Source organism: Candoia aspera, chromosome 2, assembly GCF_035149785.1.
Source record: "Candoia aspera isolate rCanAsp1 chromosome 2, rCanAsp1.hap2, whole genome shotgun sequence".
NCBI classification, from domain to species: domain Eukaryota; kingdom Metazoa; phylum Chordata; class Lepidosauria; order Squamata; family Boidae; genus Candoia; species Candoia aspera.
Genome location: NC_086154.1, coordinates 104,947,632 through 104,975,590, shown reverse-complemented (window position 1 = coordinate 104,975,590; position 27,959 = coordinate 104,947,632). Strand labels below are relative to the sequence as shown.

The 27,959-nt window shown below is 38.9% G+C and overlaps 1 protein-coding gene across 1 annotated transcript; it reads right to left on the bottom strand.

Annotated features, from left to right (window-relative positions):
* Positions 1 to 67: 67 nt before the first annotated feature.
* On the bottom strand, positions 68 to 27,812 carry LOC134489862 (myosin-1B). Its single transcript, XM_063292735.1, has 38 exons — positions 27,594 to 27,812; positions 27,000 to 27,143; positions 26,475 to 26,631; positions 22,597 to 22,624; positions 21,532 to 21,649; positions 21,347 to 21,439; positions 21,102 to 21,165; positions 20,901 to 20,999; positions 20,672 to 20,775; positions 20,434 to 20,572; positions 16,956 to 17,074; positions 16,718 to 16,867; positions 16,064 to 16,234; positions 14,777 to 15,083; positions 14,601 to 14,668; positions 13,991 to 14,078; positions 13,785 to 13,902; positions 13,532 to 13,655; positions 13,313 to 13,449; positions 12,574 to 12,829; positions 11,089 to 11,331; positions 10,815 to 10,991; positions 10,580 to 10,725; positions 10,392 to 10,482; positions 9,913 to 10,302; positions 8,610 to 8,736; positions 7,788 to 7,906; positions 7,335 to 7,531; positions 5,992 to 6,175; positions 5,729 to 5,894; positions 5,275 to 5,399; positions 4,806 to 5,114; positions 3,295 to 3,498; positions 2,710 to 2,835; positions 2,446 to 2,616; positions 2,246 to 2,350; positions 1,388 to 1,483; positions 68 to 235 (listed from the first exon to the last, which is right to left on the bottom strand). Exons 1-38 carry the CDS (start codon positions 27,795 to 27,797, stop codon positions 83 to 85), a joined length of 5,817 nt encoding a protein of 1,938 aa, XP_063148805.1. The 5' UTR covers positions 27,798 to 27,812; the 3' UTR covers positions 68 to 82.
* Between the last annotated feature and the right edge of the window lie 147 nt (positions 27,813 to 27,959).

Below are 27,959 nucleotides of genomic sequence, written 5' to 3'. Positions count from 1 at the left end.
TACACAATAATTACAAATCAGAGTGACTAAGAGGTTCACATTCTGTGCATTTCTTCAGTCACCTTGACACAGTTAGACAAGCTTATTCTTCACTTGCTGTCTGTTTTCCAACATCTCGAGACTTCACTCTCAATTTGTTGACTTGTGATTCTGCAATATCAGCCCGTTCTTCAGCTTCTTCCAGCTCATGTTGAATTTTGCGGAATTTGCTGAGATTGAGATTGGATTGTTCCTCCTGAGAATAAAAAGAGAATGGTGGAAAAAAAGTCTATTTGTGTTTTATACGGAATGCAAAAAGGTAATGGCTTCTGTGATGAAGATGAGAGACTTGGGTCTCCATTATGCAATTACAGGCAAATGGAAAGTTCAACTTGCCTTTCACAAACTGAGAATATTCACTATAACAATTTTTGGTGAGTCAACTGAATCTAATCTCTGTTTAATTCTATAAAAAATTAGTTTACTGTATAAGGCTTTTAAAGTATAATCTATACATATGAAAGGTCAGCTGATTTTATAAATGCCGTACCTTATCTTGTAGGAAGTTAATTTTGATTAGCATTTATTTAGCAAATATATAGAGAGCTGCCCATCTCACAAAATGTAACTTTGGGCAGCATGCAAACATAATGACAATTAAAAAACCATAAAACACTCAAACATAAGTAAAAAAGAAAACAAAAAACCCCAAGATTGCAGGAGAACAACAGTCACTTGATGTCATACAGCCACCTTGCAGGCTCACCATGGGATCCCCAAAGTCGATGGAAAAACCATGTTTTATGGGCTTTCTGGAAGGCAAGTCAGGATGGGGCCAACCTCACCTCAGGGGGAACAATGTTCCAGAGGGTGGGGGCCATAGCAGAAAAGGCATGCCATCTGGGTCCTGCCAGATAGAACTCCTCAGTAGATGGGACCTGCAGCATACCCCTCCTGCTCAACCTGATGGGATGGGGAGATGTAATTGGGAAGAGGCGGTCCCTCAAATAACCTGGTCCCATGACATTTAGGGCTTTAAAGGTCAAAACCAGCACCCGGAAGCAGACCGATAGCCAATACAGCTCACTGAACATTACAGTAATCCATTCTGGAGGTGACTAGGGCATGAGTCACTATGAGTAGAGCTTCACAGTCCAGGAAGGGGCACAACTGGCACACAACACGAAGCTGTGCAAAGGCCCTCCTGGCCATGACTGCCACCTGCTCCTTGAGCAGGAGTCGTGAATCTAGAAGGACCCCCAGATTGTGCACCAGGTCTGTCTGGGGTAGTACAACCCCATCCAGTACCCCAGATGGTAAAGTCCCAGATCCAGAAGGCCCAAACATCCAGAGCCACTCAAATTCATTTGAAATACAATTATTGCTCTTTTTTTAATGCATTACGTACAGCTTCTTCAAATTGCCTCTTGTATGCTTTCACTTTCATTTGCAGCTTGTCCACCAAATCCTGGAGCCTCAGAACATTCTTCCGGTCTTCCTCAGACTAAACAAAGTTGACAACACGGGAAAAAAATGAGTTTCTATCATTTAAATCCCTTTAAATAACTTTCCAAGTACATAATTTTTTTCCTAGACAGCCACTTTGGTGTAGTGGTTAAGGCACTGTGCTAGAAACTGGGAGACTGTGAGTTCTAGTCCCACCTAAGGCATGAAGCCAGCTGGGGGACCTTGGGCCAGTCCCTCTCTCTCAGCCCTGGGAAGGAGGCCAGGGCAAACCACTTCCAGAATCTTGCCAAGAAAACTGCAGGGACTAGTCCAGGCAGTCGCCAGGAATCAACAATGACCTGAAGACAGACACACACACACTTACTTACTTATTTATTTCTGAGGTGTTATCAACCAGGTGGGAGGGGACAATACCATGTACAAGAGAGGTCTGGAGCTTCCTTACAGGAAATGAATACCCATAAAGTTTAAGGGAGATATTTTATATTGGTGATAATGTTGGTTAATTAGAATGATGATGACTTGTTTTAGGTCACTTTGCATACAGTTACTATTTAGTGTCTTTATTATATTGTAAATGGTGAAAGAGGGAGGTAAAGGTGTTAATTAAGTCCTATATAATGATTTCAAAATATTCAGGGATTTCAAAATTTTCAGCTGTATACAATTATGATAGGTCTGGGAAAGATAGATTATAAATAAGCATATGCAAATATAACTCATGAAAAAAGCCAGTTCTATTTTCCCAGTATTCTTTGTTCCCAATTTGGTTGATCCACTCCATGCTTATCACCCTTACCTGGTAAGTTAGTTCCTTCACTCGTCTCTCATATTTCCGTACACCCTTGATAGCATCAGCACTGCGCTTCTGCTCATTCTCAACTTCAGCTTCGAGTTCACGTACCTAAGGGAGAAAAGACTGAAAATTAGACATCAGCTATGTCCTACTACATTCAACCTTTATAAAATCGATAAATATATAGAGGGATGGATACGCACTCTCTGCTCTAATTTCTGAAGCTGCTTCTTGCCTCCCTTCATAGCCAGTTGTTCTGCCTCATCAAGACGGTGCTGCAGGTCCTTTACAGTCTGTTCTAGGTTCTTCTTCATCCTCTCTAGATGGGCACTGGTGTCTTGCTCCTTCTTAAGTTCTTCTGCCATCATGGCTGCCTGTTAATAAAGATGCTAATCCAGTTCAAGAAACCAGCCCTGCTCTAAGTGTATAGAGGGTCAGATTTCAAAAGAAGGCTTCCATCAACTCACATCAGTGATGGATTTTTTGGCTTTCTCTTCAGCATTGCGTGCCTCCTGAATAGTCTCCTCCATTTCACCCTGGATCTGGGCAATATCTGTTTCCAGCTTCTTCTTGGTGTTAATCAGGCTGGTGTTCTGTTTAGGAAAAATATACTGTTAGTTTCTAATAAACATGAAATGATTAATTTAAATAACCAATAGATATATTTTAAAAAACAGCAACAGAAAATAATGCTCTCTTCTTAAAAAAATGAACCTGTATATTGAAAAATAATGCCTGAAACATTATTTTGTATCCCTTCATCTAGTCTTGTTCTCAAGTTTCCCTCAGAGTTTCAAAAAAAGACAGAAGTTTCATAGCACCTCATCTAATTCCATAGAAAAGAGGAAGATTAATAATAATTTTTACAGATGTTATAGGTAAAGAACTGCAAATATTGTTTAAGCATAGCTTTATTGTTTTCAACCAACATCAAAAGAACAGAAGAATATTCAAAATGCTGCAGTTTTTCTCTCTTAAATAGTGCATACTGTATGTGGCTCTGTCATTCCCAACTAATGGTTATAGGAGGACACAAATAATTAGATTCTTACCTGTGTGTGGAGGAGCTGCACACGTTCACTGGCATCCAGAAGCTCCTGTTCAGCCACTTTTCTGGCCCTCTCTGTCTGTTCCAGAGCTGCCCGGAGCTCCTCAATCTCAGCCTGCATCAGGTTTGCTCTGCGCTCAATCATGGCCACTTGCTCCTTCAAATCTTCCTGGCTTCTCAAAGCATCATCCAAATGCAGTTGTGTGTCCTAGGAAATAAATTATGGTAAGACATAGCCCTTGAAATCATTACGGTTGTTGGGATCTTCTGATGGTTTCCTGAAACTGCTTTATAATTCTTTAAAATTTTATGGGCAAAAGGCCCCAAAGCAAGTTACAAATATAATCTAAACTTGACATTAAACAGTTTAACAAGTAAGATATTATGTAATACACTTAAAACCCCAATTCATTGATTTGTTACTAAAAACCTTGTTTTAACAGCCATAGTTAAAAATCTGGCTGTTGCCACTGTAATTTTAGGATTTTCATCTGCAAGTAGAATTTTTATGTACTCAGAAGTATCTCTTCCTGGTTTGGATTTTAAAATAGACGAGATAACTTCCTGCCAAAGATTCCTATAAAATTCACAATACAATAAAATATAATCCACCGTTTCAAGATCAGTACCATTACAGGGACAAAATCTTTGGGAGATGATAATTTTTTGAATCTACCATATAGCATATTTGATGGCAACACATTTAATCTGGCTTTTGAAAAGGTTATTCTGTATTTACTTAAATTTATTTATTTATTTGTCAAATTTCTCTACTGCCCATCTTTCATGCAACGACTCTGGGTGGCTAAATATAAGCTATTCAGATATTTAATGAGTTGAAAAATGTATTTGCAGTTAATTCCAAAAGTTATAGGCGAACACAAAACTTTGGCTTTAGTCATTAATTCCAATAGTCACACAGTTTTTGTTTGATGCAGTGGAATGCTGATGATGTACCCCTGGAAAATAAATAATCAGGATCATTGCCAGTCTGACTAATCTTTTGAGTCACCTGTTTAAACCACATATCTACAAAGGATTCATTTAAGATTTCCTGAAGCAATCCTTCCTTGTTTTTAAAAACATATATTTGCAACCAAAACTTAATAGTGCTTAACCAAGCCTTTGTTTTCAAAGGGCATTGCCCAGCTTCCAAGAGAATAACAGAATTTGGAAACAGCTTCAGACACTTAAAAGAGATTTTAAAAATATCACCTGCAGTTGTGCTATGTTATTGTTAGCAAATGTGATCCAAATTGGAGCTCCATATAAAATTTGTGATGCAATTTTGGCATTAAAAGTTGTATTGCTGCAAGAACAAATCTTCCTCCTTCTGAGTGAAATATTGAAGCAAGGCCATCATAGTAGATATTGCTTTCAGAAGTATTGCCTTGCAATGATGTTACCAGGTTAGAGCATGATTAAACAAAATGCCCAAATAACTAAAATTCTCTACTTGTGTTATTATATGACCTTGAATTTTCACGATGTACTTTTTAACTGCTTTGTACATACCTTGAGCAGTCCTTGTGTGTTCCTGAGGTGCTTTAGTGCATCAGCAGCTTGACGGTTGGCATGGCTCAGCTGGATCTCCATCTCATTCAGATCTCCCTCCATCTTCTTCTTCAGCCGCAGGGCATCGTTCCTGCTCCTAATCTCAGCATCCAGGGTGCTCTGCATGGACTCTACCACTCTCTGGTGATTCCTCTTCAGCTGATCAATTTCTTCATCCTTCTCTGCAATTCTTCTGTCAATATCAGATTTCACCTGGTTGAGCTCAAGTTGGATGCGGAGGAGTTTGCCCTCTTCATGTTCCAGTGAGGCCTTAAGAAAATCAAGTATATCAACTGTTATTAAGGAGTCATCTAAATAACAGCATTGTTCATACTTGGGTAACATGCTTTCTAAAACATATTTTAGAGTGCTTTAAAATGCATTAAAGAATTGAAGCTTTTGTTTTCTGTAAGCATAATAACACAATTACCTCAGCCTCCTCTAGGGAGGCCTGGAGTTCACCTTTCTCTTGCTCAATCTGCTTCTTCACTTTTTCCAGTTCATGGATGGCCTTTCCTCCCTCAGCAATCTGTTCCGTCAGGTCAGATATCTCCTCTGTTAATTTCACACAAAATAAAGAGGGACAGGTGGGTAGTATTTATATGATAAAAATTAACAGTTTTAGCCTGGATGTTTGGGAAAAGAATATTTCCTTGGCTCTTCCAAACTCATCCATTTGGAACTGATCAGTTAGTACTGCATGTGCAGACAACACTTCTACATATGCATATCCTAATAATGAAGAGAATGCCCATATGAGTTTATCGTATTGTGCTTGTCACTTGTTGCTCCATAGGAGGGAGTAGAACCATTACATAATCAATAGTTTCTCAGTTTTGTATTTTCAGTGTCATTAACACATAGTAAGCAGCTTATAGACTTACGTTGAAGATTCTTGTTCTCACGCTTCAGAGTTTCCAGGTGATCCAAGGATTCTTCGTACGCATTCTTCATCTTGAAGAGCTCTGTGCTGAGAGACCGAGACTCCTTCTGGGAAGCTTCCAGTTCAGACTGTGTTTCCTCAAACTTTTGTTTCCAGTCTGCCAGAATCTAAAAAAAGCAAGAAATAAGTTAAATAAACTCAGGGCTTTTGTGCAGTTCATTCCACTTTTAAAACAATAATAATGATAATAGCAGCTCAAATTACCTTGTCAAAGTTCTTCTGCTTCTTATCTAGAGCTGCACAAGCTGCGTTGGACCTTTCCACATCGATCATGAGGTCCTCCACTTCATTCTGCAACCTCTGCTTTGTCTTCTCCAGGGAAGCACATTTGGAATTCACAGCTTCTACATGTTCTTCAGCTTCCTGCAGACGCTGAGCAAGCTTCTTCCTGGAGGAATGAAAGCCTAAATATTAGCAATAATTCACACATGAATCTGCTTAGAAAATACAAAAGGAAGAAAAGTTCACAATCATAAGCATAAGGATTACAAATTTTTTATTTATTATGGGCATGGAAATCTTTCATTTTCTAGCTTCTTAAAGCTTATGCAAAGTGGTTCTGCAAAATGCAAATGATCTCATGAAGCACTAACTTGTCATGCAGGACAGATTGCAAACCTTTGAGAATGAGAATACTTATCAACAAATGATAAGAACTTTAAAACTTCAGATAATTAGGATTACCTTTATTTTTGATATTGCATTATTGCTAACATTATTTCACACTTAAGTATCTTATGCAGATATGCAACAATTGAATTCCCAATGATTGATGGCAAATTATGAAATATTTGAGCTATTTCCATGAAATGTATTGTTTTACTGTGGGTAATAACTGTGATTGTCATTTATACTTCCATGTTCTCATTTGATGTTTCATGAACCCTCACATGAATCCCTCATCGGTTTCAAGTACCAGACTGTATTTTGTTTAAACATTAATTATAGGAATAAATTAAAACTAAAGACATTTCACTCTAAAGCTCCATGGATAATCAGCATAAAACTTGCATTTGGATTTCTTATTAAATTTTCAAAAAGCAAATTATATTTCTACTGGTTTTTGCAATGAATTACTATTTCAATTTACAAAAGGTCATGAAATTATTACATAAAATGTTTTGTAGAGATGTGTCCACTCTATACAGATCTACTTTTTCTCTTTCAAATGCAATGCTTGAAAAAATGGAAAATAAGAGATAAACTACAAATAATTTCTTTCCATAAGAAAGGTTGTTCTGGATTAGTTATTTTGCAAGGTTTTGAGTGGTTTACAACAATCCTGCAATCTTAACCATTATTTTTCTTGCATTGTTGCGATTTAAGCTAAGGGAATAGCTGCAAAAATACTGGAATGTCACTTCTGGTTATACAGTATCCTTTTTGCAGCAAGCTGAGGCACCTGTGTAGAGAGAGAATAGCTTATGGTGGCTCTGCAACCAAGTCCACTCTCAGTTATGGCTAGAATTACTTTATCCTGTGGTGGTTATACTCCATTTGTCCTTGTAATTTATTTACGCTACAGAACTACTCCCAGCTCCACATACTTGGCCTCCTCTAACTCCTCAGTGCGTTGAATTGCATCAGTCTCATATTTGGTTCTCCACTGGGCAACCTCACTGTTGGCTTTGGACAGGGCACGCTGTAGTTCACCCTTGGCTTCTTGCTCTTCCTCAAATTGTTCTCGGAGCAAATCACAATCGTGGCGAGCAGATTGCAAGCCATGAGCCAGTGCATTTTTAGCCTAGAGAAATGAAAACAGTTGTCTTAAATGCTCTACCCAAATCTACTGGTGGCATTATTAACACCTCCCACTGTGCCACTTTCCTCTTCTGGTTTGTTCTGCAGCCTTTGGAATTTAAACCTTTCAGTTGTTCACTTTTTAAAATGTGCACATATGTCTTACTAGCAATTCTAGTAATGGAGAAGGAAAAAAAGAAGTTGCCGAAGGCTGTGAGTAGAGCAGGTTTTTCACCTGTAGATCTTGACCTCATGCATACCTTTATTTCCTCTTCAAGTTGCCTCTTCAATTCTTCAATCTGCTGGGTAAAGCCTTGTTTGCCTCTTGAGAGTTGGGAAATCAGAGAGTCTTTTTCTTCCACTTGGCGGGCAAATTCGCCTGAGAAGCAGAAAACAGAAGAGAGGGGGTTGACATGACTGAACGAATTGTTGAAGAAAGTACTGGTGAAAAATGGGAGAAATTGGAAATTTTTAACAAAATCAAATACATGTTATTTGATATTATTTATGTTTTAGGTTATTTATAATCACCTGAAACACAAATTGGGGGAGGGGGGTCTCTCATATTTCCCACATAAATTCTGTGATACCTCCAGGGCCGCAACTAGGGGGGGCAACCAGGGCATGTGCCCCAGGCACCACGCTGGTGGGGCGCCAAAATGAGTGCGGGGGGTGTGTGTGCCAAAATGGGCGCGGAATCCATATTTGCCCGGGTGACACAGACTCTAGTTGCGGCCCTGGATACCTCTGATACTAGTATAATTTGCATGTCTCATCAGAGATGGCATTGTGAAACATAATTTTCATCAAGAAAGAAAAGTGGGATCATTTGCAGGTAGAAGTAACTGTGTTGGGCTACTTAATTTAGTAAAGCCACTCTTTCTTCAGCAGCAACCTAAATATATTTCTTACCCAAATCACAGGTGAAAAACACTTCTGGTTTTACTAGCCAATGTTGTATTCCTTGGATGTTAGCTTTGGTTGCAAGATATGGCTCTTCTGAGCACTTACAGGCAAGCTCAAATACTATTAGTGGTATGCAGAATAAATTATTCCTAAAATACTTTACCATTTATTCTTACCTACTTCTGTCTGCAAGCGAGCTTTCTGAGCAGTAAGGTCATTAATTGTACGCTGCTGCTCTTCCTCCTTTGCTTTAATCTCACTCAGCTGATCTTCCAAGGACCGGGATAATTTCTCAAGGGTTGACTGAAATCAGCAAATGGAAATGTATTGAAATATTCTGCAAACTAATAAATGAGAACTTTATTTGAAAACCAGGAAGCTAAAACGGAACTGCTGTCAAGATCAGATATAATTATTCATCCATTTGGATTTCTGCCATGTATGATTCATTGCAGCCCAAACAAAGTGCTGCATCAAAATCATACCTGTAATAGGCATTACTGACTCCTGAAGAAATAGGCCAGTGATTTAGGAGTCCTCCTAGACTCATTGCTTCTGCTAGATTGGCACATAGCTAGGGTGGGGGCTTTGCCCGGTTCTATCTGCTGCACAAGTTGCAGCCCTTCCTTGAGCCTCAGGTCCTGGTGATGCTTTCTTACTTCTTCACCATCTCTCATGTCAACTACTGCAGTGTACTCTGTCTGGTTGCCTTTGAAGATTCTAGAAATTGCAGGTGGCATAGTATGTAGTGTGGCTATAAAGCTCTTCATGACTTGGCACCTAAGTTTCTGAAGGAATGCCTATTCCCCATAGAAAAGTCCCCAATGTGTTCAGCCAGAATGAGGATTTTAAGAGTGACACCCTCAAATGAGGTCAAGTATGGAGGACCATGAGCTTGCTGCTTCTTTGTGTATGCCCCTGTGTTATGGAATACGCTACAGCCAGAGGTTTGAATGGAGCCCTTCCCTAAAATTTTCCAGAGGGCTCTGAGGACAGTACTCTCTTGTACAGTTGAGGAGGAATTGTTATAGGACCCTGGATTTTAGTAGTGTCAGAGATGTTTTATGTTATGTTTTTATGGCTTTATGTAACTCTGAAAACCACCAGGAATCTCTGGAAATTGACAGTATAGAAAGTGTAATAACAATGTTAATAATAAGTTAGAACAGACTCATAAATGATGATTATAATCAAAGTAGATTGATCCATCTATTCCTAGGTGAAATCCAAGAAAAACATCTGACCTGATGAAAATGAGTTTTGAACAACTGTCTTTAATACACAGTCACAAGTAGCAGTGGATGCATAAATGTATTCCTAAGAAAAAACGTACTCAACTTCTTAGTTCATACAGCAATTAATATTGCATATTTACCACATAATGGATGTCCTACAAATCCAGTAGTTAGTAAATCATGCCACACTTCTGAGAGGCAATAATTCTTAGAATTTTTCTCTAAAGTATGAAAATGCCTATACCTTAGCTTTAGAGACCGATTCCATATTGCTTGCAAGATCATCAATCTCCATCTTCAGTTCACTCTTCTCCTTCTCCAGCTTCTGCTTCACGCGCTGCAGGTTATCAATTTGTTCCCCAAGTTCAGCGGCGCTATCTGCGTGCTTCTTCCGGAGGGCGGCTGCGGTGGCTTCATGCTGCAGTGTGGCCTCTTCAAGGTCCCGGCGCATTTTCTGAAATTCCGCCTCACGTTTCTTATTCATCTCAATCTGAGCTACCGTTGCCCCACCAGCTTCCTCCAGACGCTCGCTGATCTCTTCAAGTTCCCTGGAGAGATCGGCCCGCTGTTTCTCTGCTTTGGCGCGAGATGCCCGTTCTGCCTCAATCTCCTCTTCCAACTCCTCAATACGGGCCTAGAGAAGAAGAAGCAACCGTGAACCCTGAAACTGTCTCCCGGGGGGCTTAACTCTTCCAAGCGCAAAGGAGCCACCATATGACAGACCTGCAACTCCTTGATCTTCTTCTGAAGCTGGGAGCCCAGGGCCTGCTCGTCTTCAATCCTGCTCTGGAGTTGACTGAGTTCAAAGTCTTTCCTTTTCATAACAAAACGTAATGGATTAATCTCCAAATCAGTTGTTAAGAAAACTCCCCTTAGCACAAAGGTCCATCACAATAGACATTATTACTTACTTCTTCAGCTTTTCATCCAGCTGCTGCTTGTCATTTTCCAAATCCATTGTAGATTCCTGAGCTAGCTTCAGATCCCCTTCTAGCTTCCTCTTAGCTCTTTCAAGGTCCATGCGAAGTTTCTTTTCTTGCTCCAGAGACCCTTCAAGCTGAAGACAGAGAGATCACAATGATTGTGCCATCACAGCAGTACCTCCACCTCAGAGCGATTCTTCTCTGGAGATGATTGTGTGCTTACATCGTCCACTTGCTGTTCCAGCTTGGTCTTTGCTTTGGTCAGAGTGTTCACTTTGTCCTCCTCTGCCTGCAGGTCATCCAAGGTCTGCTGATGGGCCTCTTGCAGGGCTTTCTTCTCCTTGGTCAGTTTGGCAATGGTCTCGTCCAAGACCGCCATCTCTTCAGTAAGGTTTTTCACCTTTAAAAGTGGAACAGACAGGGTTATAACGTTCTCCTGGGCTCTGGAATGTCAAGAGTAGAGAGTAATTTGACTTCAGTATCTTTTTGTCCAGTACCTTGTTTTCTGTAGCATGCTTCTCCTTTTCAACCTTGGCCAGGGTCAGCTCGAGATCATCAATGTCTTTCTTCAGTTCTGAGCATTCGTCCTCCAGTTTCCTCTTCTTGGCTGTCAGCTCAGCATTCATTTCTTCTTCGTCTTCAGCCCGCTCAGTCAGCTCCTTAATTTTAGCTTCCAGTTGGATTTTGGTTTTGATTAGCTGGTCACATCTCTCCTCAGCATCTGCCAAGCCATCAGCTTCCTATAAAGGGAAAATACAGTACAGGCAATTTTGTTAAAATAAGTTTCCTAATTAAAATATGTACACACACACACACAATTCCTTACTCTAGTGGAGAAATAACACTTCACAAAGAAATACGCACAGGGATCAACCCTCAGCATTTATATTAATGGAACAATAATCAAAGGTACTGTAAGTAGTTCCTGTATATTGGGCAAGCCGTCAGCTTCCTGTAAGCACCAAAAGAAAAAGGGGTTGTAAAAAATATTTTATCTTCTCATTTCTTGATGGGTTGAAGAAACAGTTCTAGATAATGACATATATATTCATACTGACAAGGAATATCTCCTGTAGCTAATACTAGCATGTTGTTATAAAAGTGACTACACATTTCCTTTTTATCAAAAGATTGTGCTTTTATGAGTATTTCAAATGAATAACCCCAATGTACACTCTTGAATTACTTTTAGCTCTTTTCGGGTTAAATGCTTTATATTGCTTACAGGCCCTTCAGACCATCTTTTATCAACGAAGATAGGATTAAGACTAATAGGTCTAGAATCCCTTATGGAAAAAAACTATCTCCATAATTCCTGTTTTCTTTCTGAGCCCAACTCTCCTGGCTTATTCATTGTAGGATGAAAGTTCAGTTTTTCATCTCCTGCACAGACAAAATAAAAAGGCTGTAAACTTAGACATATTTAGGACACTGCAAATAGATGGTAGATTCAGTTTTCCCAGAAGTACCTCATTTAGCCTTTTCTGTTTAACTGAATGGATGCTAGGAAATAGGAAGAAATAAAACCTGCATATTTGTACAGGTTGTGTATATGTCCTGATTATGATTGCTTTGATCCTTACTAATAGTCCACAAAATAGAAAGATGGGGATGAGCAAAAGTACAGCACATCACTGAGGTGGAACATGAAGATGGAGGGAAAAGGCTTGAAATATGGCTGGATAGGAGGGGAAGGGAGCAGGAGACATTATTGTGAGGCAACGGATAGAACAGTGAAATCAAAAAGAAGGGTGAGACAAAGATTTTTAAAACTCTTTTTTAAATAGCATTTTCCTCTTTCCACTTTCCCATTTGTACTTAATATCTACGGTATAAGCTAAATACTGTATAAAAATTGAATAAACAAGAAATAATTTCAGTGCAAGATTTTCTGCCATTTTGTCTCATATGTAATCTATACAGGTCAGACATTAGAATTAGGTTATTAGTACAATAAGTTCTAATGTCATCAAAATTCTTACAGATTGGACTTGGAGCTCCAAGTCATTTTTTTCCTGCATCAGGGTCACCATTTTTTCTTCCAGTTCCTTCCGTTTGGCTTCTGATTTTGCAAGCTCTTCCTTTGTTTTCTCAAACTCTTCCTTCATGTTGGCCATTTCCTTCTCTGACTCAGCACTCTTTAGTAAAGGTTTGATCTTGAAATACAGTTTCATCCATGGCCAATGTTTGACGTTCATGAATGAACGAATATTGTACTGAAGAGTGAAGATGGATTCTCTGGAAGGAAGGCAAACAAAATTTTAAGTGTGATTCTATTAATCAGCTTGAGTTACTTCATTTTTTAAAAAAGAAACTTTATTAATTTTCAAAGTTAATTTTCATAGTTAAAATACAAAATATAGAATATAGATGAGGCAGAATACAGAACTAAAGAAAAAAGAAAAACTATAAAAGTGCAGAATTAGAGAGAAAACAAAAAGAAAGTGACTTCCGACCTTCTCCAATACAGAAATAAATGCATTTACAAATATAATCTCTTACCATTAGTTAAACCTTAGTAACCTTATTTCTATCAAATCATTTAATCATCAAAACCCAAAATCAGAACTTCGTTTTTTTTTCTGACACAAGCAAATAGTCTAAAAGTGGTTGCCATGCTTGAGTTACTTCTAATGTATTTGTGATATATTGTCATATTGTGCACACAGGCTCATTAAATTAATATGATTATGAGCCTTATTATAGATGGTAAAACTCTACCTCCTTTCCATCATTTTCTTGAACTCTACTCTCATCAGATAGCCACGGCACACAGCTTGGGTACGTGTAATAAGCTGAGCCAACTTATCATCTCTCATTTCTTCTAGGAGACCCAGAAGGCCAGCTTTGAAGAACACCTTGAGGGGGGAAAAATGCAAAGTTGCAGTCTCTTCAAACAGACCCAGTTTTTAAACTTTTTGTGATTGGCAGCAATTTTACCTTGGTATGGCCAAACTTATATTGAGTATGGTCCACATCAATGGATCCAAGAAGTTTCTCAGAAGCCTTCTTGCTGTCAATGAACTGTCCCTCTGGGATAGCACTTGCATTTAATATCCTGTATCTGTTGGAAGAAGCTTAGTTTTATATAACTAAAAAATATTAAAAAGCACTATCTTCAAGGAAAATGGGAGTTAGAGTTACAAATATGGGAGGCACAAAGTTGAAGAAGGCTAATATGTAGCACACTGACCTCTGTTTGAAGTCACCATAAATGATCCTGCTAGGGAATCCCTTTCTGCAAATTCTGATGCCTTCCAGCACACCATTACACCTCAGTTGGTGCAAGACAAGCTCATGTTCCATGGCACCTTAAATGATGTTGGAATATATTGGCAGTAGAGAATAGAACTCAGAAAGCAAGGCTGCTTCAAACATAATTAAAATATATCATCTTACCAGGAGTTTTAGTTTCATTGGGGATGAGGCACCGCACAAAATGAGGGTGAGTGCTCCTCAGATTGCTCATCAGCTTGTTTAAGTTCTCCTGTAGACCAGAAATATTTGTGACAACCCTAAAGTAGACTTCATGACTCCCAATACTTTTTTTTTAAAAAAAGCCAACTTCAAATTGTTTATTAGATTTCTATCCCACCTTTCCCCAACAGCTCAAGGTGGTATTCATAGCAATTTTGCCTCTAGTTTGATTACCATCACATAATCCCTATGGGGTAGATTGGGCTGAGAAACTAGGGACTGGTTCCAAAGCACCAGTAATTGGGAAGCTGGTTCTCTCTGTTTGTAGCCCAACATCTTAACCATTATACTGAGCTCGCTGATTGAGAGAACAACTGAAAAGAATATTTGAAACAAAATCAGGCTACCCTGACTATCCTTTAGCATGCTTTTACACTGACAGTGTACTTTTGGATCTCTGAATCACCCTTTCCAGGGAAAGCATCCTCTGAATTTGTTTCATCGTTTTCTGCTATAACTCAGGAATAGATTTTTGACCATTTATTTAAAATACGTTTACCTTAGACTGTACAAATAATGAAATTGTGCTTACCCTAAAAAGAGCAGATACAGTCTGGAAAGAAGAACCCTTCTTCTTGCCACCTTTCTTGCCACCACCCTCTAGGGGGGAAAATATAAATATATATAATGGAATTAAAACATGGTTGACAAAATACATAACATTATTTCTTTAGACTTGAAAGGAATGTTCTTTGGATATGTAGTTACCAACATCTGCAGGGCGATCCACAAAGAGTAATGCCAAGGTCTTCATGGATGATTTTTGGTACAGCTGAATGACACTTTCATTCAATGGGTCCTTGTTTTTTTCCAGCCAGCCAGAGATGTTGTAATCAACAGTGCCGGCATAGTGCACCAGTGCAAAGTGGGCTTCAGCTTTGCCTTTCCCCGGCTTGGGCTTTTCAAAGTTCTTGCATTTGCCAAGGTGCTGGTCATAGAGCTTGTTCTTGAAAGATGTGTCTGTTGCCTTGGGGAACATGCACTCTTCTTCCAGGATGGAGAAAATGCCCATGGGCTGGACAGAGCAAGACAGATAAATTGCTACAAGAAATTCCCCTCATTGTGACAGAAATTAAACTTTTCATAGAGTGGAAGAGCAGGCTGCTTAGAAACATTGCAGGCACCTGTGCTGCCTTCTTCCCCTCCTGTCTGAGCCTTCTTCCCAGTGTCAGCATGGTAGAGTTGCCAATAAAGCAGCAATTTTGACACAAGTGATAGGAGGAGACTGTGTGGTTTGGAAGCTCTGTGGCCGCCAACAAACAGTAAAGCAGCCGAATAAAATAAGGTGCTTTCCTTCAAAAGGAGTGGATGGTCCAGAGGAAAAAGAAGAAGCATAGCAAAGCACAACGTGGGAAGGTGCAGGTGCTTTATATGCTGGCCATTAACAGAGAAGGGAAAAAAACAACAGCAGAAGAAATCCCAGAGAGAGGAATTAAGGCAGGACAGTGTTTGTAAGAGGAAAGCATTGTTATATAATATTAATACTAGAGAGTGTAATATAGCAATGGTAAAGAGGAATTGTTGTAATAATAGTAATTGAATAGTAAGGGAGTGTAATATAGAGGAAAAATAGTAAGAGTATAGTAGTAATAGAATATCGTATTCAGAAAATTGTAATAGTCATAGTAAGAGTATAGTAGCATAGTGATATAGGAAATAGAGCCATAGAACAGCATATAGTATAGAGGCAATAGAAATCACATAGATTTGTATATTTCACTTTTATATCTTGGTTTTTTTTCAACATAAAACATCTCCCCAACCCTTCTAGGGAGATTTAAAAAAAAAAAAAACCCAGGATCCAGTCCTTTTGTGGCTCTTTTGAGTCTGGTTCAATCAAATTGGGTACAGTTTTAAAAAGAACCTGTGACACATAGTCAGTATTAAGCAATTGTTACTGTAGCAGGGTGGAATTAAAAATTCATTAATTTTATAGACATGCATTCTATAGAAAACATATACAATCTTGGAGGTTAAAAGCTTTATTTTTAAGACCTTCTCAATGAGTTCAATGCAGGCAGCTAGGTCCATTCCAAAGTCAATGAACTCCCATTCAATTCCTTCTTTCTTGTACTCTTCTTGCTCCAGTACGAACATGTGATGGTTGAAAAACTGTTGCAGTTTCTCATTGGTGAAGTTGATGCACAGCTGCTCCAAGCTGTTGAACTTGACAATGCAAAATATTTTGAAAATAACCATCACCTTTACCAGTGTTCCTAATTCTAGCTTCCTTTCTCTAGGCTTTCTTAAATATTTAAGGTTTGTGTGAATGTACAGATATTTAACCTCCTTCTTGAATCAGTGCTGACAAGTCTGCTCATAGTATTCTTCACTGTTATATCCATTTTTTTCCAATATACTTTATACTCATGGCCTCCAGTGTTTTCAAAGACTATATCTTTGCCACAGCTGACTTGAATTTATGACCCACGCCCTTCATGCCAAAAAATTCTACATTCTCTTCTCTATGCCAGATATTTCTATCTAAATCATCCTTCCAGTCAACAGCTCAGAAATGATTTGACTACTTTAGTGCCTTTGCATTCAGAACATTGTTGAACTGTACTTCACTCATTAAGTGCTTAAACATTTTATAAACATTGCATCTCTACTTTCCAACACTATGCCACCAAGGCCCAGTTTCCTTACATCAAAGATCTCAAAGCCAGCAATGTCCAACACTCCTATGAAATGCTGTCTAGGTTGTTTGGTGTCCAACTGCTGGTTGATACGAATAACCATCCACAGAAACATCTTCTCAAAAACAGCCTTAGCCAAAGCACCAACATTATTGTACACCTATATAAACAGAATGAAAGGGACTATATCAGCATATAATTGGGCCAATGATCCATTGCCTATGAAACCTTCTCTTGCAGGTCCTTACCTGCTGGACAGTTTGACCTTTGGTGACAAATTCATTGCCAACTTTGACTCGGGGGTAGCACAAAGCTTTCAGCAAATCTGCTGAGTTGAGGTTCATGAGATAGGCAGCCTTGTCCGCAACTGAGCACAAAAATAAGAGGAAAGTTTTATGAGCAAAATGTATGCTTTCTATATTGGAAAAGGTATGTGCAGACTAACGTTGTTCAATTAGGGCACACTTTACGATGACTTCTGGTGAAGACATGGCGGACTGAACAGTTGTGCCCGCAGGCTCCTTGGGCAGAACTGACAATGCAGCAATTTTGGGGGGGCTCAGGCAGGTTTTCCTGAAGGCCAGGAGTGTTCTCCAGATGAAGGAAAACACCAGGAATCACCCCATCTGTCCTCTGGATGGCTGCTTGCAGCCAGAAGATCGCAACCAGAGTTTTGTGTTCGACTGGAAAGAGCTAGCTGGGAGGCAGGGACGTCACCATTTTCCAAGCTGCACTGTAGCCTTAAAAGGACACTAAGGCCGGCCACCCCATTTCTAAATCATCATATATATTTAAGTATGCGTACCCTAAGAGAGGCTTTCTACAGTAAGGAGAAGCAGGCTGTCTTGGTGTTTATCATTATTTTTGGGATTACTTTCTAAAAAAAATTTGGAATTCGTTTCCCTTCCAAATATAAAGGAGGATTGAGAGAGTAAATAATTGTCTTCCTGTTATTTTGGTATTAAATTTGAAGATATTAGCATTTTCCTACATGTTGAATCAGCTGATTTAAACCTTCAGCGTTCTGTTTCTACTTTCCCTTGTCTGTTTATCTCACTTTCACTTTGTGTAAATATACTTTGGAACTTTTTCATATCTTCGACTTCTGCTGGTTAAGTTCCTAAGGGGTGCCATAATCTACTACGTGAGACATGGAGGATTTTAAACAGATTTTTTCTGACTTCCATCAAGATTTTAAGCAGATCTTTTCTGACTGCTATCAAGGTTTTATATAAGATATTCAGGACATTGTGGAAAATATGAGTTTTAAAATGTGTCATCTGGTTGGGGATGTAGTGGATGAAACTGAGGAATTCAACAGTGATAGAAATGTTTCTTCTAAGAATTAGATTGGGATTTCTGTTGAGATGCTGGATGAAGATTGAATAGTGGAGTTGGAGAAATTCAACAGAGAGAGGGATCTGCAAGCAATAAGTAAAACTGACTTTTTGATGAAATGTTATGAAAAAGAAGGTGTCGTTATGTATGGGAGGTTTTCTGAAGAGAAGTTGGAATTTTTGAGGGGGGCAGTTGGGCTGTTTGATTTTTTCAAGAGAAAAGCTCTGTGCACATTGTGGACATAATGCTTTGGTTTATTTTGAAGTGGGAGGGTTGAAGAATGTTCATCTGGATTGCTTTTAGGGTTTGACTGATGTTATTTGTTTTTAAGGATATGGATTAAGATTATTAGGGTATAAAAGAATATTTAAATGGTTTCAAGAATTTGATTTAAGGTCATTGTTTCAAACTGCTTTTCTTTTTGGGGTTTATTAAGATTAAGATGATTAAAACTGTTGTATTATTTACTATAATGGCAGACAATGTATGTGCTTTTCAGTTTGAATTTTATTATAGTAGACAGAAATGTATAGAATAGTAGGAAGAGAATAATGAAGTAAGTTTTTTGGGGGGGAGTTGTTTAGGAGGTTCATATGATTTTTTTTCCCTTTAATATAAGGGGAGAAAGTAACTGTACTTAGTGATTTTTATAATGTGCTAAAGGGGAATGTTTTATAGAAATAATGTGATTTTGGTTTAATATAGAGTAAGAGATTGATTATGGAAAATTTTTGTATATCCTTGCTGTTAAAAGTCAGAAGTCACATCTTTCTGTAATTTTTACAATTTTTTTCTGTTGGGTTTTCACACCTTTTTAGTTTTTCTTCTCTTTTTTGTAGTTTTTTGTTTTTTCGTAGCTTTTATCTTTCTCTTTAAACTTAATAAAATTCATAATAAAAAAGGACACACTGTACAAGAAATAAATACAAGAAAAAGTAGACAATCTTTTTGTAGAATGTTGCTGAATTTTTCTGGGGGCAGGAGGGAAGAAATAATTATGCCTGTCTTAACATAAATTAACTTCATGAGGTTAAATGAAAATGATTGTTAAGTGACAACATTTTGTCATCCATTATTGCTTATTTCATTTCAAAGTAGCTATTACAGTACAAGTAGTCCTCGCTTACCAACCATTTGTTCAGCAACCGTTTGAAGTTATGACAGTGATTTGCTTAATGACCACAGCCGGAACTGACCAACTGCCATTGTAAGTCAGGTGTGGTCACATGATTTTTTCACTTTATGACTGCGTCACTTAGCGACAGAGTTGTCAGTCCCAATTCCAGCTAGTAAGTGAGAATTACCTTTATTTATTTATTTTCTATCCCGCCTTTATTATTTTTATAAATAACTCAAGGCAGAGAACATATCTAGTACTCCTTCCTCCTCCTATTTTCCCCCCAACAACAACCCTGTGAGGTGAGTTGGGCTGAGAGAGAGTGACTGGCCCAAGGTCACCCAGCTGGTTTTCATATCTGAGGCAGGACTAGAACTCACAGTCTCCTGGTTTCTAGCCTGTTGCCTTAACCGCTAGACCAAACTGGCTCTCTACTCTTAAACTACCTCTATATATTAGCGTTATAAAAATAAATAATATTTACTTTATATATGTAGGACACTGGAAAAAAGAACATTAATTTCTTATTATCTCTGTAGTTCTGAAGTCAAACCAAATTATTTTCCTGCAAGATTTATCAAGATCTATTTGCAATGCTTATTTCTTAACATAACTATTACATATCAAAAACTGCATTAAATAGCAATTAACATATTCAATCTTTTCTTCATAATTAAGGAGCTGGGAACTGTCAGTAAAAATTCTTTATTGACTATGCATCTGTCATCTCAATATGAGAAGGGTAGGGGGTGGGGGTGGGGAGAAGTAATAAGCTGGCTCTAGGGCAACTATGAACTCTATTTACCTTCATTCAAGTTTCCAGATCATCTCCTATTAAATTATTACAGATGTGAAAGGAGGTTAAACCTGTATGACTAACAGCATAAATATGTACAGGTAGTCCTCATTTAGGGACTGTCTCCTTTAGTGACTGTTCACAGTTATGACAGTGATGAAAAAGTAACTTTATGACCAATCCTCGCATTTATGACCTTCGCAGGTCTGTAAAGCAAAGGGAAGCTGAAGTAAGATCATAAGCACTCCTGGTTTCATTTAGTGACTGCTTCACTTAATGACCAAGTTGCCAGTCCCAATTGTGATTGCTAAATGAGGGCTACCCGTGCTGCTCAGAAGTTAGCTCCTCCACAGCCTTAGGAACTCATTCTTGTGCATTAAACTTCAGCTGTTCGAGTGAAAGCAGCTGAAGTTGAAGAGGGATTTTGGTTTGATTTGGTTTTGGCAGGCAATTCTATCTCCAACTGCAAAAATACCTTCAGTGCCATCTGGCTCAGCCTGTTCCTCTCGCTGCTTCTGCTTGAACTTCATGTTCCCGTAGTGCATGACGGCTCCCGTCAGTTTGTAAATGGCCGTCTTTTCCTCAGCGTTGAAGCCCAGGATGTCAATGGCGCTCTGGCAATTGAATCAAGATAAGTAACTATTCTTTACATTATTTCAGACTAGAGTACACTAATAGATTTTTAAATATTTATAAGTATTTGTATTATTTACATCCGTAGCCATCAGCTCTTCTTGATCATTTATGCTGGCAACAGTGATTTCTCCTTGGCTTACAAATGTAAAGTCATAGGGGTTTGTGGTGATCAGGAGCATCTCTGAATGAAAAATAAAAGGGGGTTAACTTGCTTTATTCAGCATAGACATCATTTACAGCAAAAACAGGGAGTCAAAGTTAGCATATTCAGCAGTTGCCATCGGAAGAGTAAAAGATGCCTTTTACCAATCAGCTCTGGCCTCTTGTTGGACATGATCTGGTAAAAGATGTGGTAGCTCCTTTCAGCTTTTAGCTGGAAAGTAACTCTGGACTTCTCCAGGAGATCTGGCAAGAAAGGAGAAACAAGAAAGCAAATAAAGAAGAAGAGAAGGAAAAGGGCGGGGAGGGAGAGAGGGAAAAAGAATGGGGTGGAGGACAATCCCTTACATGTCTCAATGTCAGCAGAAGCCAGCTTGCCTGTGGCACCAAAATGGATCCTGATGAATTTGCCCTTTAAAGAAGAGAAGGGGTAGCATCACAAATCCAAGGCTGCCTCTTCTATGTATTTCTATTCTCTTGTGAACTGCCCAGGGTCCCCCGTGTGGGGGAGATGGGCGGTGATAAAAATATGATAAATAAATAAATAAATAAATGTCTATGGGATGCCAAGTAGAAATCAACACAAGACTTACAAAACGTGAGGAATTGTCATTCCTGACAGTTTTAGCATTTCCAAAAGCCTCCAGTAAGGGGTTGGCACTAATGATTTGATCTTCAAGGGTGCCCTGAAAAATAGTATTACTGTTAGATTATATTTCATCAGTCCTTTAACAAGGTTACACAATCACAGGTCATGTTTTTTTGGCAGACAAGCTACCTGCATTTTGCCTTGTTGGGCTGGTTCTTCCTTTTTCTTGTCAGAAGCAGCTGCAACTGTCGCAAAGTACTGGATGACACGTTTTGTGTTCACGGTCTTTCCAGCACCAGATTCTCCACTGCAGACCAAAGCAGTAACAAAGTGTTAATGTCATGAGTAAGGATGGCGAGCAGGGGGCTCCCATCCAGACTGTTAAGCGCATGCGTAACACTGATGAACTGTTCAGCCATTCAAAGAGACACAGATCGGGACCGCCTTAACTTTTGGGGTTTATATGGCTGGGTTTTTCCCACGCTTCCTCAGTTTGTTAGGATTCCTGTTACGTACTAGTAATAAATATTAGAGACCAAGTCATTGTCTCAGTGTGTTTCCTGGTTGCTAGGACAGTTAAGGTGCAGCTCATCCCCTCCATAACCAAAACATGAGCTCCCATAACTGAAGAGTAAGCAAATTAGGAGATCAAAGGGATATATAACCCATATAACATGGCTAACCACTTTGAAACAAAGTTTATCTATAGAAATATTTTACATAATTACTGGTCTAACAGTAAGAGCATAAAACAAGGCATTGGCAGGAGCAGGTTCTACACTCTGGAAGTCTACAAGTATCCTAAGAATTTATTTATTTAATTTATTTAATTCATTTTCTATAGCTGCCTATCTCAGAGAAGTGACTCTGAACAATCATAAAATGGGTGGTGAACAATCAGAAATCAGTTAAAACCAAATACAAGCATAATACACACACACACACCTCAGCTGAGAAAAATTATAACGATAAATCAATTTAACCAGGAAACAGGGCCCTTAACACACTCGGGGCTCCACGCCTCGGCACATAAGCAGGTCTTCAAAGCCTTACGAAAAGCCAGCAGGTTTGGAGCTGTCCTAATCTCTGGAGAGAGAATGTTCCAGAGGTCAGGGGCTACAGCAGAGAAGGCACAGCCTCCTAGTCCCTGCCAGCTGACATTCCTTAGCTGATGGGACCCATAGTAAATTGCTTTATAGTTTGGGGCACTCTACCATAAAGCAAATACAGAGCACAGAAAGGAAACGAACTTACGTGATCAGGACCGACTGATTCTCACGATCTGGAAAGGAACAAAAAAAATACTTTTTTTTCCCCCACAGATTTGTTAAAATTATAGTTCTTCGTAAACGAAGCAGGACACAGACTGATAGAATTTTGCCAAGACAACTCACTCTGCATAACAAACACTCTCTTCCAGCAACCTAAGAGACGGCTTTATACATGGACTTCCCCCGATGGACAACACCGAAATCAGATTGACTACATCCTTTGCAGCCAAAGGTGGTGGACATCTATACAGTCGGTAAAAACAAGACCTGGAGCTGACTGTAGTTCAGATCACGAACTTCTTATTGCACAATTTAGGATCAGACTAAAGAGATTAGGGAAGACCCACAGATCAGCTAGATATGAGCTCACTAATATTCCTAAGGAATATGCAGTGGAGGTGAAGAATAGATTTAAGGGACTGGACTTAGTAGATAGGGTCCCAGAAGAACTCTGGACAGAAGTCCGCAACATTGTTCAGGAGGCAGCAACAAAATACATCCCAAAGAAAGAGAAAACCAAGAAGGCAAAATGGCTGTCTGCTGAGACACTAGAAGTAGCCCAAGAAAGAAGGAAAGCAAAAGGCAACAGTGATAGGGGGAGATATGCCCAATTAAATGCAAAATTCCAGAGGTTAGCCAGAAGAGATAAGGAATTATTTTTAAACAAGCAATGCACGGAAGTGGAAAAAGACAATAGAATAGGAAGGACAAGAGACCTCTTCCAGAAAATTAGAAACATTGGAGGTAAATTCCAGGCCAAAATGGGTATGATCAAAAACAAAGATGGCAAGAACCTAACAGAAGAAGAAGAGATCAAGAAAAGATGGCAAGAATATACAGAAGACTTGTATAGGAAAGATAACAATATCGGGGATAGCTTTGATGGTGTGGTCAGTGAGCTAGAGCCAGACATCCTGAAGAGTGAGGTTGAATGGGCCTCAAGAAGCATTGCTAATAACAAGGCAGCAGGAGACGATGGCATCCCAGCTGAACTGTTCAAAATCTTGTGAGATGATGCTGTCAAGGTAATGCATGCTATATACCAGCAAATTTGGAAAACACAAGAATGGCCATCAGACTGGAAAAAATCAACTTATATCCCCATACCAAAAAAGGGAAACACGAAAGATTGTTCAAACTATCGAACAGTGGCACTCATTTCACATGCAGTAAGGTAGATCAAGATCCTGCAAGGTAGACTTCAGCAATTTATGGAGCGAGAATTGCCAGATGTACAAGCTGGGTTTAGAAAAGGCAGAGGAACTAGGGACCAAATTGCCAATATCCAATGGATAATGAAAAAGCCAGGGAGTTTCAGAAAAACATCTATTTCTGTTTTATTGACTATTCTAAAGCCTTTGACTGTGTGGACCATAACAAATTGTGGCAAGTTCTTAGCGGTATGGGGATACCAAGTCATCTTGTCTGCCTCCTGAGGAATCTGTATAACAACCAAGTAGCAACAGTAAGAACAGACCACGGAACAACGGACTGGTTTAAGATTGGAAAAGGAGTACAGCAGGGCTGTATACTCTCACCCTACCTATTCAACTTGTACGCAGAACACATCATGAGACATGCTGGGCTTGAGGAATCCAAGGCTGGAGTTAAAATCGCTGGAAGAAACATTAACAATCTCAGATATGCAGATGATACCACTTTGATGGCTGAAAGCAAAGAGGAACTGAGGAGCCTTATGATGAAGGTGAAAGAAGAAAGTGCAAAAGCTGGCTTGCAGCTAAACCTAAAAAAAACCAAGATTATGGCAACCAGCTTGATTGATAACTGGCAAATAGAGGGAGAAAATGTAGAAGCAGTGAAAGACTTTGTATTTCTAGGTGCGAAGATTACTGCAAATGCTGACTGCAGTCAGGAAATCAGAAGACGCTTAATCCTTGGGAGAAGAGCAATGACAAATCTCAATAAAATAGTTAAGAGCAGAGACATCACACTGACAACAAAGGCCCGCATAGTTAAAGCAATGGTGTTCCCCGTAGTAACATATGGCTGTGAGAGCTGGACCATAAGGAAGGCTGAGAGAAGGAAGATCGATGCTTTTGAACTGTGGTGTTGGAGGAAAATTCTGAGAGTGCCTTGGACTGCAAGAAAATCAAACCAGTCCATCCTCCAGGAAATTAAGCCAGACTGCTCACTTGAGGGAATGATATTAAAGGCAAAACTGAAATAGTTTGGCCACATAATGAGAAGACAGGACACCCTGGAGAAGATGCTGATGCTAGGGAGAGTGGAGGGCAAAAGGAAGAGGGGCCGACCAAGGACAAGGTGGATGGATGATATTCTAGAGGTGACAGACTCGTCCCTGGGGGAGCTGGGGGTGTTGACAACCGACAGGAAGCTCTGGCGTGGGCTGGCCCATGAAGTCGCGAAGAGTCGGAAGTGACTAAACAAATAAACACCAACAAAATAGTTCTTCGTGAACTTCCATGAACTGAGTGGGACCTCATTCTGAATTAAAGCTGTCCACTTAAGCACTGTGCCTGTTAAAGAACGAATAGCCTTGAAAAAATCAAAAATGCATTTGTTCAACATTGTAAATGGTTTTGCCGTCTTGCATTGGGTGGGAAGGTGGGCAGCCATTCATGGGGTTGGCTCACGCCTTAGAGCCCCTCCCACCGGATTAGGATTTTCTAGCTTCTTGGATTTTACACTCATTTATATTGTATTTTATATTTGTAAATTGTTTTATTTTTATAGGATTTTAATTATTTATTGTTATAGTTTTAATTTTATTGTAAACCACCCAGAGTCCCTCTTTTGGGGGAGATGGGTGGTAGCAAAATTTGAATAATAAATAAATAAATGTGCAATGACTACGGTCATGACAAAATATGTGAATATTATGCAATGGAAAATGTCATGAATGAAAGTTAACTGTACAGATGAAATAATCCCTAACCAACCAAGTTGAGGAATTTTTATATAGCATTCCTTTTCTCTACAAGAGCATTTCTCTGCAGTTATAGACAAATAGAATGTAAAGCTATAGACCATGGGCTTTGCTGAACATTATCTATAAATTATCAATCCACATGTTCCTTCATACAGAGATGTACATTATTCTACTTACATGTACAAAGGATATCATGTGTGAATATTACATTTCAGGTGCACCAGATACTATATTCCAAACCGATCCCTATTTGCAAATGGTTGAATCAATCAATTTTTTTGGATCCACAAAATACACTAAATCACAAATTAATCAAATTGGCTGTAATTTCATAACACAGAGAGCCACACACACAAAAAAGAAACAAAGCTGGTTAAAACTGATCAAGCATTAGCATCTTGCATGTCTGTAACACAAGGGTATTTAACTGACCTGGTCAATCATGCTGGGTGACTTCATGGGGAAAAAAATTATTAGATTAGCTTCAGAGCTAAATGTGTAAAGGCTGCATATGTCTGGGGGCATGGCAGAAGCATCAAGCTCAGCTGCACCTTTGAAGTTTTCAGAAATTGAGATTCCATATCTTAGAAGATAAAAACCTGTAGCAGAAGCTAATGGTAAAGCAGGAGAAAGAATCCAAGTCCAGAATTCCCTCTCTTCTTAGCCTCAGAGGAGAAATCTGAACTACACTGTTTTCATTGACACACACATTCAATATTGTTTATCTTTTCTTCCTTGTTTCTGTGATGTATTTCATATTTATTTCCATTAAAAAATAAAGTGAGCAATTAAGCTGAAGGAAAATTTTTACTATTAGGGAATCGATTAATTTGTAACTCCAAATGATTAAGCATATTAAGTGTCTGGCCTAAAGGACACATCGTGTAGGAAGTACACTGAGGCTTCTCATAAAAATATCCTCCTCCTTTCAGAACTACCCATCCACTCACCAGTTAACATGGCCTGATACGCATTGTCAGAGATGGAGAAGATGTGGGGAGGGGCCTCTTGACGCTTTTTGCCTCTGTAGGCAGCCACCACCTCTGGGTTATATACTGGAAGCCACTTGTAGGGGTTGACAGTGACGCAGAAGAGACCTGAGTAGGTCTGCAAAAAGTAACACAGAATTTGCTTAATCTACTTTATCTTTTGTTGACAATTTCTCCAAAAGCATCTTCAATAGAATATTGATTAAATAAATCTAATAAATAAGTAAATAAGTAAGTGAATAAATAAATAAATAAATAAATAAATAAAGTGTATTTTCTTGAAATATCAGGAGGGGAGGACAGAATTTAGAAACAGGTGGTTACTTTGGATTTAAAGAGCAGGGTTACTAATGAATTAATTAGCAATGAATTAGAAACTTAACATAAGAAATTATTTGGTCTGAGGAGGTAAAGGATTCTTAGAAGTTCTTAAAACCTAGTTCTGCCATAAACGGATAGAAAAATACCACCACAGAATATGCTTACGTAGATCATCCAGGCTGCATAACGCTCTTTGAGATTATACAGGACAGCAGGTTCATGGAGATGAGTCATCATGGCCATGTCCTCAATTTTGTCATATTTGGGAGGATTCATGGAAAAGATTTGATCTTCTTTCACAGTCACAGACTAGGAAGGAAAGAACAGACATGTATATATCATCTTAGAAAGTGGAGAGAAGAAAACTATAGCAATTGCACTTTATTGTCTCTGCTTATCCTGCACAATGAACATGCTTTGGGTCCCTTCTATGAAACAATGTCACCTTTATCACAGTGCCTGCCCTATGGAACCTCATTCCCCCTGTGGTTCAGACCTTGCTGTAGGGCCTTGAGCACCTGGTTTTTTCCCCAGGCAGTGGGCCAGACCACAAGATGAACCTATCAAAAATGAAAGTGTTTTCAATGAACTAAACACTATATGGTGTTATTTTCCTTTCTCTGTGTTGATGAGGGTTGTGTTGTTGTTTTGCAATTATTTTGCCTTTATGTTTTTATCCAAATGTAAGTCATTCAGAATGGCTTATGAGAGTTAGGCAACTAAATCAATCAATCAAATAGATGTAGATATTTTACTTACTTCTCCATTTTCAGTCTTGACTGTGACTTTCCCTCCTTCCCTGCTCTGGACAGTGCCTTTGATATAAGAGATCTTAGGATCCACAACAAAAACTGAATTCTTAGCATCAAAGGGCTTATTTTGGGCCTCAATTCTTTCCTTTTCTGACTTTCGAAGATAGGAAGCAGCTGGCCCAAATACTGACATTTCAGCGTCTGAAGACATAGCTGCAGTTTATATTGTGCAGTTCAACAAGGAAGAAAACTAAAGAAAAGAAACACAAAAATCAATTCATGAAAATATAGAAATCCTTATATTTAACTTTCTGTTTGGCCTTTTTTCACAGCATGGAATTTGTACTTGTTCTTCCTTTGACTTGAAGCAAAG

What these genes read in the sequence shown, in the direction of transcription:
- LOC134489862 (XM_063292735.1), bottom strand. Translation starts at nt 27,797, where the DNA reads ATGTCTTCAGACGCTGAAATGTCAGTATTTGGGCCAGCTGCTTCCTAT. An exon ending in TTCTGCTGACATTGAGACAT is followed by an intron (nt 21,000 to 21,101) that starts GTAAGGGATTGT and finishes CTTTCTTGCCAG; the next exon opens with ATCTCCTGGAGAAGTCCAGA. An exon ending in TGGAACAGCAAGTGGACGAT is followed by an intron (nt 10,726 to 10,814) that starts GTAAGCACACAA and finishes CTCTGTCTTCAG; the next exon opens with CTTGAAGGGTCTCTGGAGCA.